The 12,460-nt window shown below is 38.7% G+C and overlaps 1 protein-coding gene across 6 annotated transcripts in view; it reads right to left on the reverse strand.

The window, feature by feature from the left end:
- cabin1 (calcineurin binding protein 1) overlaps positions 1-12,460 on the reverse strand; it is a 120,627-nt gene that overhangs the window by 26,821 nt on the left and 81,346 nt on the right. For all 6 annotated transcript variants that reach the window (XM_037536208.1, XM_037536213.1, XM_037536212.1 and 3 more), the window contains 3 exons: positions 11,137-11,300; positions 10,828-10,924; positions 9,203-9,928 (listed from right to left, as the gene is read on the reverse strand). In XM_037536208.1, the coding sequence (XP_037392105.1) occupies positions 9,203-9,928; positions 10,828-10,924; positions 11,137-11,300 (987 nt within the window). The remainder of the gene's footprint in view (positions 1-9,202; positions 9,929-10,827; positions 10,925-11,136; positions 11,301-12,460) is intronic.

Below are 12,460 nucleotides of genomic sequence, written 5' to 3' on the forward strand. Positions count from 1 at the left end.
TATTGGGATTACTTTAGTTGTGAGAATCAGAAAATGCAACATAACTTCTAAGACGGAACATTCGGGGTGTGGAAAAGAATCCCTGCAGATTTCTTTGAAAAACTGAAAGCAAATCTCATGAAAAGAATGGACGCTGCAATACATGTAAAGGATGAACACAATAAACGTAGAAAAATATAATACTCTATTCAGTGTTTGAGGCTTTTGTGTTTTGACCGGAAATCTCTGACTTTTTTCCAGGTATATTTGTCAAATTCATTTCAGACTTGGTCCTCAAGTGGCTGTTTTAAGTCTGCAGCTGTCTACACTGAATTAAAGTGTGATGTCACCATGTTTTGACAGACAACACAAGCTCAGGGCCTCCTGTCCTACAGTCGTGCAGCCATAGCTATGGCTCAGCTGCCTGCAGAGGGCTAAATCTGGGCCAGCGGCCAGTATCAGTGCAGCATCGACTGCCAAGCTGAGCCAAACAGAAACATCCACACTGATATGGGGGCATCTACAGGGACTAGAAGAGGAGGAATTCATTAAAAATGTACTAGAATATCACTGCTGTAGAATGGTAATGGCTTAGAAGTGTAATACTATTACTGTCCGATAAACTGATAGATCAGAAAATCATATTTATACAATTTACCCTACCAGAAATGGACGAAACCGCCTAGCATAGATAAAAACTGTAGAAGCCATCTTTCGTCCATTTTTATAGAGGACATTACGTCATACAGTGTCAGAAACCACACAAGCAAGTGTATTTGGGATTACTTAACTCCATCAAGCCAGCATTGCTTTACATGAAAACAATAAGCCATGAGAGGCGGCGCGTTACTGCGATTTCATCATGAGGAAGGATGCTCTTGTGCACGATGCGAAGCGAGTGCCTAAAACCCCCTTCACGTTCGGTCGCTCTTTGCTGTATTCTGCGGTCATTACATTCCTTTTTTTACTTTTTGTCATATAACAATAAACATATGACAACACAGCACTGCTTAAGGCAAAAACTTTTCCTTTATATGTACTATTTGGTCACCAAATTACCACTGTGAGTCAGATTTTAGGACCAGAAAACCAGTTTAGAATATAGATTACTTAACACGTCTGTCTAATTCAATAGCTAAGATGTACAGATAGTCACACAGAGTGGTTTGATGTGAAATGGTTCATTGTAGAGAAACATATCTATGGCACTTGATAGCAACCAGGGGCTGCACTGTCCACTGATCAAATATAGCCATTTTATTTATTATACAAATGACTGGTGAACCTATAATGCCTTGTGCGTTTTTACATGATGGTAAAATAGTCATAAATCTGAAAAAATACCATATTTTTGGGGGAAATATTTTGCTTTACAATGGCAGCAATACATGTATCCCTCCACCATGAATGTATTCTCCACTTGGACTCATGCAGAGTATTTTATTTATTAGTAGTTTATTTTTTGTACCAAAAACAGAATTCTTTTTCCAATCATCATTTCTTTTTGGCCTTTAAAATTAAGCAGACTATTTGTTACCGTGCCTTTAAGACTGAGATATGTAAATGACCTCTGCTCTGATTGGCTGCCCTTGTAAAAAATCATTCTGGGCTCAAACATTCCTTATGAATTCAAACATGAACGGGCGAAGCTAAACTGCCGTAGGCACAGCTATTATACCACAATACTTAAACACTATATAGCACAACACATATTTCTGACATCTGATGAGTTAGAATAGATGACGTAATGCCATATTTGAAAAATGCTCATCATAAACTATGAATATAGTGATTTGTATTCGACTTATCACAACAATTAAACAAAGAATGCAGCTGGAAGGTGTTCAAGTGCTGGCTATATCCACAATATGCTCAGAAAGGCATTTACATCACAGTATGGCACAATATGCTCAGAAAGGCATAATGATGTAATTTATCACAGCAACAAATAAATATTGTCATATTGTTCACCCCAATTCAAAACGTGCTGTTTATGCAGCTTAATTTCAGTATATACAGTCTGTACGGACTCTGGGGTTGACTATATGTTTCGAAAGGTTTACGAAACAAAATAAATCTCTTATTTGAAGAAATAAGCATGTTGCCCTATTATTCAGGCCCTTTAAGAAACAAACCGATATGGAAACTTTTTATGACGAACCTCCTAATGCAAAAGCCATCATCCACCATGGAGGCTCCATAAAAGCTCAAAAAGCATGAGGCAGACAGACAGACAGACACACAGAAAACACACATGCAGCAGATATAATTACACAGGCAGGGGAAATAAGAGGTTATTCAGAGCGAGTGAGGATGGACCTGATAATGGATTGGGAGAGTACTGTGTATGTGCATGATTCCTGCCAGCTAAAGCCATTATCCTCTCAAACAAATAACACAACCTTAATGGAAACTTCAGCCGTTTGTTTTTCCCTTCAGTATAATTAAAAGGATGGAGTTTGCAGGCAGATGTGTATGTGGGGGAAACATATATCCCATTATTCTGTAAATGGATTAGACAAATAAACAGAAATTTGCTTTATAGACCGCTGCGGTTACTCTTATTAGCGAAGCGCTCAAAGCACAAAATACTTTCACTGTTACAACACATCAAGCATGGAGTCTTCTCTGACCTTTCCATACAGAACGAAAAGCAATGAATGCTGACAATCGTGGCATCAGCAATTGTGGCTGAGCAATGAGATTGAAAACATCAGATCTGAGTCACCTTAGGGCAAAAGGTCAGATTTGTGCCACTTCAACCTGGTAATGTGAATTTTATTAGCAAAATAATCAAACTACTTTATCTAGTTAATTGTGATTAATAATCATCTTACTGGCATTAATTTGACCCTAAAGAACAATTTTCTTGATTTAAAGTGAAGCATATTCTGTTACAGCTATTAAAAAGAACAAAATACGATTTTACATTTGTCAGTTTTTGACATAATTTAAAAATCTGGTTCCTTACATTGAACTTGACTGAAAATAAGGCATGTTTTTCCCTTTTTCTGTAAAGTTACCATTTTGGAGATGCAACAGCGATATTAAACATTCCACCCTTTTTTGGATTATCAATTATTAGAAATGATTTTTAAATTGTATTTTGTACCACATTTTTCATTAAAAAGATAAACGATGCTTTATTTACATTCTAGAGACCTCTTTATTTTTAATACAGGGCATCAAATGCCACATCATGCTTATGTATGTTAGAAGGGCTCAATTCTTGAACATGAAAAAAACTGTTTTCACTTTATCATCCTGTGAGAGCAACACTGTGATTGTAGCCTCTCACTCTCATAATGCTACATCTTGTTTTGAGGGGAACTGGAGCTTTCCACATTTGCTGCTAATGAGAGCTTGCCCTCAGTGATTTATCCACAGTTCTTCCGTAAGCACTGTCCAGTGTTGTCTGCTGAAGACTCCGGTGCTAATGTTACTGATCTGACCGATACTGCCAGTGTGTTTTGCTTGTAAATGATCTTCTGACTCAACGCACTTCAGTGATAAACAAATTCACGGCACTGCAGTTTCTGGAAACAATATTTATCAAGACAGCCATCAATGAAACATGAGAGTTAAAAGGTGTATTTGAATGGGAGGTCTACAAGAATTTAGTCATAGCAACGGCACCGTGCAGCTGTGCTTTAGGCTGGAACTACGGCTGGTACAACATGTCAAAAAAGGAAAATGCTAATGTTAATGACATTTGGGAAAAACAAAAGCAAACAAACAAAAAACTATGTTTTTCATGTATTGCAGTAAAGTTTAATTAACTCATTAAGTTTGACATCACGTTTTTATACACGAAACATTCTACCAACTGGTTCAAAGTCAGAGTTGACAATGTATTTCAGACTTTTAACTGGCTCTAACTGAACACTCCATCTCGTCACTGACAAAACAATCATAGCAGTACACAAACTTTACCAAATGTTTTGGTAGTGGCAGTTTTGACTACCTCTGAGCAGAAATCAAAAACCCTAGCCGGTACATGACTAGCAAAGAGGCTTTGGGCAGTTGTACACACATAAAGTCATAATATTTTTCAAAAAAACATGTTGAAATGTTTTAAAATGTTTACTTAATTGCAGAAAATGTGTGTTTTGGTAGTGACAGTTCTTCATGCTTTTTTAACTTTGGGATACATTTACTTCAAAACCATAAGATCTAACTGCTCATCATGTGGTCATGAGGGACAGGGAAGCAGTCTGACTTACTGCTCCGAAGTGCAGGGGTGTGGCTAAAAACAAGGCTCCGCCTATGCACTAAAACACTGTATTTTGCTAGAGAAAATGATGAGAAAATTTGAGACAGCATTTTTTAAAATAACTTTTTATTTAAAACTAAACTCATGACAAATCTAAATTGTTCAATGTCATTTCAAGAAATCAAAAGGTTCTAATTTGAAAATTTCACATTTGATATTTAGGGGTTATGGCATGGGACAGGCACCTCCCAGTAGCAAGTACTCTACAAATGATGTTTTTTTACATATTCAATGTATTATTATTATTATTATTATTATTATTATCATCATCTCAAGCAATACCTTGGATTGAAAGAGACTAGAACATTATTCTTGTAAATGTCTATTCTAAATCCTTTTTTTTAAATCTGTTTTTGTTTCCCAGTTTTCAGGTTAAGGTACATGTAAACTTTGCATTTAAATGATGAAAGTAATGCTCCTAAAATAAATACATTCTTCTGAAACTTATATTGTCCAATTGTGTAGCTATAACAACATGCAGGGCTCTTTTCTCCAGGCCATATCTGAGCAATATGAGCAAATAAGACAAATGTAATTAAATTCAATTGAGTGCACAAACTAATTTATCGCAATTAAATGAGTTTTCCACATATTTATTTGTACTCATTTTGAAGACAGAGGATTGAAAACAAGAAGAGCAGACATAAAATGCAGTCCAAAAACTAATCTTCATTTATTTAATAAAAGTGCATTAATATATCATGCCTATGTACAGCTCGCAACTAATTATGCATATCTACAATCTATAATAATATATTAAAAAATCACCCAATTGTAAAGATGTTTGGTAAATGTCTCAATTACTCAAATATAATCAACAGTGAAAGCCACTGAATGGGTCTACTGCTCAACTATAAGATCTGAAAAGCGTACTCAGTAGTTCAATTTCCTTATTCAGTCCTATAAAAACAGCTACTGATACTGAATATTGAAATGTTGTAGTCAAATGCAGTTTCAGTTACTTTAGTATAACCTTAGGCTAATACTATTCAATCAGGCATGTTATTTTGCCATGTTCAAATTAAATTAAGCCTCATGTCATTGTTAGTCTTGTTTTAATGAGAAAGGGAACAATTATTTTATATATTTATATTTAATTTACATTTCCATTTTTCACAACAGGCTATTTAAACACTTATAAATTTCGCATTATTATTCATTAACCACTAATATTTAAGAAACTACACAGAATCATACCGTAACTACAAAGAGTCACTATGATTCACTCAGTAACTACTATGAATCATTTAGTGATCACTGAGTCAATGGAATAACTACTATGAGTCATTTAATAACTACTATGAATCATTCAGTGATCACTATGAGTCATTTAATAACTACTATGAATCATTCAGTGATCACTATGAGTCATTTAATAACTACTATGAATCATTCAGTGATCACTATGAGTCATTTAATAACTACTATGAATCATTCAGTGATCACTACGAGTCAATTCAATGACTACTATGAGTCATTAAATAAATACTATGAATCATTCAGTGACTACTAGGATTCATTCCAAGAATTATGTAGAATGTACTATAAAATATTGAGCAACTTAATAATTGGACTGAGCAAAAAATCGGATTTGAGCAATGAGGCTTGTAATGTGAATATTATGTCAGAGAGATCGGATCTGAGTGAAAATCGGATTTGAGCAATGAGGCTTGTAATGTGAATGTCATGTCAGAGAGATCGGATCTGAGCGAAAATCGGATTTGAGCAATGAGGCTTGTAATGTGAATATTATGTCAGAGAGATCAGATCTGAGCGAAAATCGGATTTGAGCAATGAGGCTTGTAATGTGCATGTAGCCAAAGTGGCCCAAGTCAGTTTTGAAAAGACCAGATTTATGTGATCAGATCTGAGTTACAACCTGGTAATGTGAACATACCTGTAATGTGTCAATTATATAGCTATGAGAGTAAGGAACAGCAGTGCGGCCCATCTACATTTCCCTGAAAGTATAAGAGGTTAAGTAGGGCGTAAACGTCCTGTTACTCCTTAAGACTTTTCTCATCATCACACACAGGCCGAGACAGAACTACAAGATAAAGCTAAAGATAAGGCTGTACTACTATGTGTGCGATGAGGAAGACTCTACAGCTTGTGGGCCCAACAGCGCTGCAGTAGAAATTTAACAAAATTAACAACGGAAGAGGGTGGAGGGAGTCAAGAGACAAACACCCACAGCACCAGCTGCAGGGGTCAATGATACTAGGATTCTTTCTGCCCAGCTTTGCAGTCCCACACATCAGCTAGTGCATTTCTCTTTAGAATCCAATCGAAAACTATTAACAAAACAGTTTGCAGAGAAGTGCGTTCTGTATGTTTAGAATCGTTTCCTGCGGCTCCGGAGAGCAGCAGAGCAGCAGAGCAGCGCGCGGACTGTAAGGCGCTGTGGCTTTTTCATATCTCCCCCAATACATCAGCTCTGCGCTTTCATGCCGAGTCATCCGGCCGAGGGACAGGGGTTTCCCCATCATTATACTTCTATAATGACGCATTGTCAACATTTCACAAGCGCTGACAGCAGAAAAACCTCTGCATGTCGAGACACAACAAACAGACAAACTACACAGCATGTTACTGAAATGTATAATGAAATTTAATCATATATACATATAATTTATTTATAAGGTGTGTAATAAGGTGTGTTTATTCTAAAACATTAGCAACCCATGCTAAAGCTCAGACTGTCGATTTCCAGTAATCAAACGGAGGTTTAGTTAGTTATTTCAGTATAAAGGCCTTTACACCATGTGTGATTTATTTCTGCAATAAATTAATTGCAGCTCAGGTATAGCTGATAATATCTTGCACACCAAAAGGAAATTTTCAGATGGAAGAAATGAAACTTTTTACCCTCTGTTTTTTGTGTGTGTGCGCGTTTTTTTTTTTTTGCAAACTTTTGCCAGCAACATAAAACTCTGATAAATCACCTGCACTGGCAACTGCTTATTCAAAATATGCCAAAACTGCAACAGCAAAACAGGCAACTTGTAGTAAACCCCGAAATATTACATCAATACTAGAACTATTCAAAAATTATTTCAAGTGAAAAGTATTTTTCTTTATAAAAGAATAGGCTACATTAGCTACGGATAACCATTAAATCTTTTTAAAATGTCCCCAGGATGTAGTTTTTTTTATATTGTGGTGTAACTGCTGTCCTATAGATTATAGCTGGGAGAGGGGGAGTCGGCACACACTGCGTTGCAATGCATGCTGGGAATTTTACTCACACTGAAATGGGCAAATATAAACAGAAAATTTAAATAATTTCTCGGGCTGGATAGAATCGTGCCACAGGCCTGACTTGGCCCACGGATCTGGTGTTTGACGCATGCGACTTTCATTTTAACAAAATGCAAAGCAGCCCAGAGTCATTTCTCCTGTTCTCTGAGAAGCAAAAGATCTCTTATTTGCACTCGAAGAATTTCCGCTTGTTTGTTCTGTGCTTCGTCTTGTGTGGAGCTGCATCTCCAAAGTCAGCTCAAACTGAGGGTGTTTTCACACTTGGACCGCTTCAGTGTCTCGAGTGGGCTCAGACTGCTGAGTCATGGCTTTCTGTGCATATGTGAGCATGTCAAACGAGCTCAGACCTCTAAACAGTCCCATAAAACAAAAACTACAGACCACCTCTTGTACAGGTCGTTTGCAGTCTGTTTCGTGGTCTGATTTGTGCACTGTGAAAACAAAATAGCTCCAGCTCACTTTGCGTTTTGCTTTACGTTTAAAAGACCTTGAGGTTACCATGTAAACAGCCACAGCATGTAGGATCGGGCCATGGGACTGACTTGGCCTGCAAGTTACATATAAGGTACCACAGATCATATACAAGGTACTGCATTGGATAAAACCTGCCCATGATCTTGTGCCGAGACAGCAGAGCCGACAGATTTTTACTGCAGGAGCTCTGCTGCAGAAGATGCACAGCTTGCTGCTTAAATTGAGCAGTGACAGAAATTATGATATACAGTAAAATAAAAACTATCTATAAAAAACATCTAGATTAAAAATGATTTTACAAACAGTGGCGACCGTTTAATGGTTTTTAATAGTGTAGCTCTAGTGCAATTGGAGCATTATACCACGTGGGAAACTTGAACAACATTACCCAAAATTTGACACTTCTAAAAGAGTTCTGGTGTGACCAACAACAGATCTAAGATTTTATCAACACCAAAAAGGACCAGAAAGAGAACCGAGTCCCCTTTTATGTTTGCTTGCACTGTGAAAAATCATTTGCAGTTGGTTCCCTTTGAGGTTCACTTTAACAGAACTGCGTTTGTTTAATTAAAAATGAACTAGTGAAAATCTGAGTTATGCAGATCTGAACTGTGTGTAAAAGAAGTTTAAGCTCCTGAATGAGCTGGAGAAACTCTCCGTTCTCCTTTTTCAAAGTAGAAAAAGCATCCAGCATAAAGCCACAGTTTGCCTATTTAATGAGAAGAAGTGTTTTTTCCTCCTGCTGCATGAGCAACTTAAAATGGTGTAGCTCATAACAAAATTAGATTAGATTAAGTGACCCTTATTAGTCCCACAATGGGGAAATTTCACTTCTGCATTTAACCCATCCGTGCAGTGAAACACCACATACACACGAGTGAAGACTCACACTAGGGGGACACTGAGCAAACCTGTCCAGAGCGGTGGGCAGGCCTATCAGGAGCGCCTCGGGAGAAGTTGGGGGTTAGCTGACTTGCTCAGGGGCACTTCAGTCACGTACTGTCAGCTCAGGGGACTGAACCGGCAACCTTCCAGTCACAAGGCTGGTTCTCTAACCTTCAGCCCTTGACTGCCCAAAATGATGAATGATATACAGCATAAATTGTGCATTTAGGTCAGATGCTAAAATGTTAAGCTCGTTGGCACCATCAGAATACTTCACTGAAAATGGGGACATTCAAAGAGCTAATCATTACAACCAGCAAACACACTCACCTGTTTGATCAGCATGTACGTCTCCGACATGATCTTCTCGATGCGCCCGAGGTCATACGTCATGACCTTTTGACCCTGCTGCCACACTCTGTAAGCATCCAAAAGGAGCGTCTTGCCGGACTCCACATCCTCCAGAAGTTTCCTTTTCCTACTAGGCCGCCTCAACAAACTCAATTCCTGACTGCCAGTCTGGCTGGCAGGGCAACTAACAGCCATAGCATGCGGTCCTTTAGCCGTGCTTGCCTGAACCTGCATCAGCTGGTGTTTGGAGCTAATGCTCAACTCCTCCAGCGATAATTCTGGAGTCCGGCTGCTTTCTTGAACTTTTTCTGCCCCCTCTGCTACTGACCTTCCATGCTCTGGTGGAACACCATCAGTTGGTGTTTGTGGGTCTCTAAGTTTGGTGGTACCCATCCAGGGTGATGGACCAAGCTCCATGGGCTCTCCCAAGCCTGAGCTGCTTTCTTTGGGCTGAGCAGAGGTTGCTGTGCCTTGGGCCTGGATCCCAGGTTGTAAAGAGGGGTGAGGTGGACCAGCCTGGTGCTGGGACGTTTCTGAGGGTGTGATGTCCGTGCCTGGAGTAGAGGCTGCATCTGGGAGGCTTTGTTTAGGTCGTGGAGGTTGAGAGCATTTGGGGTCCTCTGTGGCAGGAGGCCGGCTGGACACGTCGGCTGTGGTCATCTCACCCATGGAGGAGGTGGAAGGTTTAAGAGACGGATCGGATATCTGAGGGAATGCGGGAATGAATGGTGGAATAAATGAGACAGATGGCACAAATGCAATATTTTGGCTACAAGTGACAGAGATGTCATAATTTCTTTACTTGTTTTGTTTATTTGTTTTGGAACATTACAAACCAATCGAGGTCACTGTTCTGTGACATTCATGTGACAGATTTAGTGGCTAATTGTGGCTGTCCAGTATTTTTTCCTCTTTTTCCGTTTCTGGTAGCAGTATGGCACAATAGCCTAGTTAGCATAATGAAATGATGACATTGTCTCAAAATACTGACTTAATATCTCAAAACAATGACTTATTCTCAAAAAACACTGACTTGGTATCTTGGAATGATGACTTAATCTCTAAAATGAATGAGCATTGCAGAATAATGACTTATTTTGTCTTCACAATGAATAGAAAAATGGATATTTTCACAAATTATTGACTTAATAAAGAAAGTAATTACTTACATTCATGAAATTACAGGAATTACTCATAGTAGGTAAAATTCTAAGAAAATAAGCTATTATTTGACCATTATTAAATCATTATTTTGACATACGCCAGAAAGAGAAGGAATTTTCCCTGCAATCATGCGTCACTGTGCATATGCATCACTGCAGCCATTAGCCATCATGGAAGACGATGGGTCACTTGCAGTGATGAATGTAACCCACTACGGCAAAAATCTTGGAATCTAAGCAAAATATTGGAATCGGGCAATTAGCCATAGCAGCAGCGTTCTGAAAAATGCCTATTGTGAGTGCAGAACTTGCCGAACTTCGCTCCCTGAGAAGGATGAGTTGTTTCGCATGAATCATATAATCAGGCAGCATTTAAAAGAGCAAATTAGCCACTTCAATGTAAGCTAAAGGCCAGAGAGAACAGAAAAAGGGCAGTCATACCGCAGTTAGTTTATCCAGATTGTCCTCCAGCACTTTCACAGTGAAGAAGAAGGCGCGTTTGGCCAAAACCTGCCGGTCCACATCCCGTAAATATTTCCTACAAAACACCCACCCAGACAGAGTGAGGATTTCACACACAAACACTCAAAAGAATGCTGTACATACAAAAGTACAACAAACAGTAACAAAAATTAAGGACATGAGCTGATTGATAAATTCTTCTCAATTAAAACTGTAAGAATGTAGCAAATAATTAAAGCTGATAACCAAACCCTCCCTAACAAAAATAAACAAAAAGGCTGTTCTTACTTTCCCTGGTCAGGGGTTCTCTGGAGCATGAGGGAAATTTTGAGCAGGGTGTCGTGATCCCTTAACTGACACAGAACATCCAGCAGGAGCACGATGGATCTGTTCATATGAGACGCAAAACTGCCCGGCCGATCGATTTCATCTACTGGAATACGCCAGATGCCCTGGATGGAGAGAAAGAGAGAAAAGGAGGAAAAAACAAGGAGAGAGGTGGTGTTAGTTTAGTTACAGCACAGCCTTGACTGTCAGAACCCAGTCGAGTCTTATTTCACAAACAAGCCTCAACATGAAGCTGGAACCACCAAGTCCACTACTCCAGCTCTTTCCCCAACAATACGTAGCTTTTCTGAAGTTTATGAACAAGCTAGAACAGAAAAAAAAAAGTACCACACCAAAACATCAGTGCCATATTTTGCTATAAGCAGTTAGTGTTCTCCTCCAAGTGTGTTGACACTGTGTTATGAGTATTTTGAAGAATGGTGGTGCTTTGTGTCTTGGTAAGGCACATGCTAGCCTTCATCTTCACAGCTTGGTAGCAATGTGTGATGGGGGAAGACTTAAATAGTAGATGAGAACATGCCATGAGCAAATTGGGGAGAAAATTGGGTAGAAAAGCTAGATAACTTCAACATTCTGCCCACTCAACCCACCAGAGCTAATGAAGACCAAGAAACAGACCACACAATAACATTATTAAACTATCACTGTATTTCTAAGTTCCCAATTAGCCAAAAAAACAGATTTGATGTGAAAAACAAAGACACTGAAAATATAGGATTATTAGGTTGTCAGTAAACAGAAAGCAGTATAAAATGGATAGGAGGGAGAGAAAGAGAAAAGAGAGGTGGAAAGGCATAATATTATTGTTGTAAGGCCATCTGTTCCTGGCTGGGCAGAACTGGCTTTTGAAGTGTTGGGCTCTGGCCATGAAAAGAGAGAAGTGCCAGCAATCTGCCCACAGCTTTTTTTTTTCCATCTCTCTCTTTATCTCTCCATCTATCCTCTGCATGCGTCCCTCTGAGATACACTCTTCTTTCCTCAGACAAAAGTGAAATTGGCTAGGAAACGGGAGAACACTGTGCTAGTGGTGGCCAGCAGAGACATCCTAGAAGGACTCAAAAGATGTAGTTTAAAAATAATTATAAAAGTTTAAAAATAGTTTAAAAACAACAACAACAACAACAACAACAACAACAACAATAATAATAAAACTTCCTCCTTATACTAAATGATGTCAAATCAGATGTTTGCCGGTTTTTAGTTTTACACCGGAGCTACCAAGCTAATGTAGCAAGAAGTGGAACCACCGTCCCACAGGCAAACT

Source organism: Pygocentrus nattereri, chromosome 29 (assembly GCF_015220715.1).
Source record: "Pygocentrus nattereri isolate fPygNat1 chromosome 29, fPygNat1.pri, whole genome shotgun sequence".
NCBI lineage: Eukaryota > Metazoa > Chordata > Actinopteri > Characiformes > Serrasalmidae > Pygocentrus > Pygocentrus nattereri.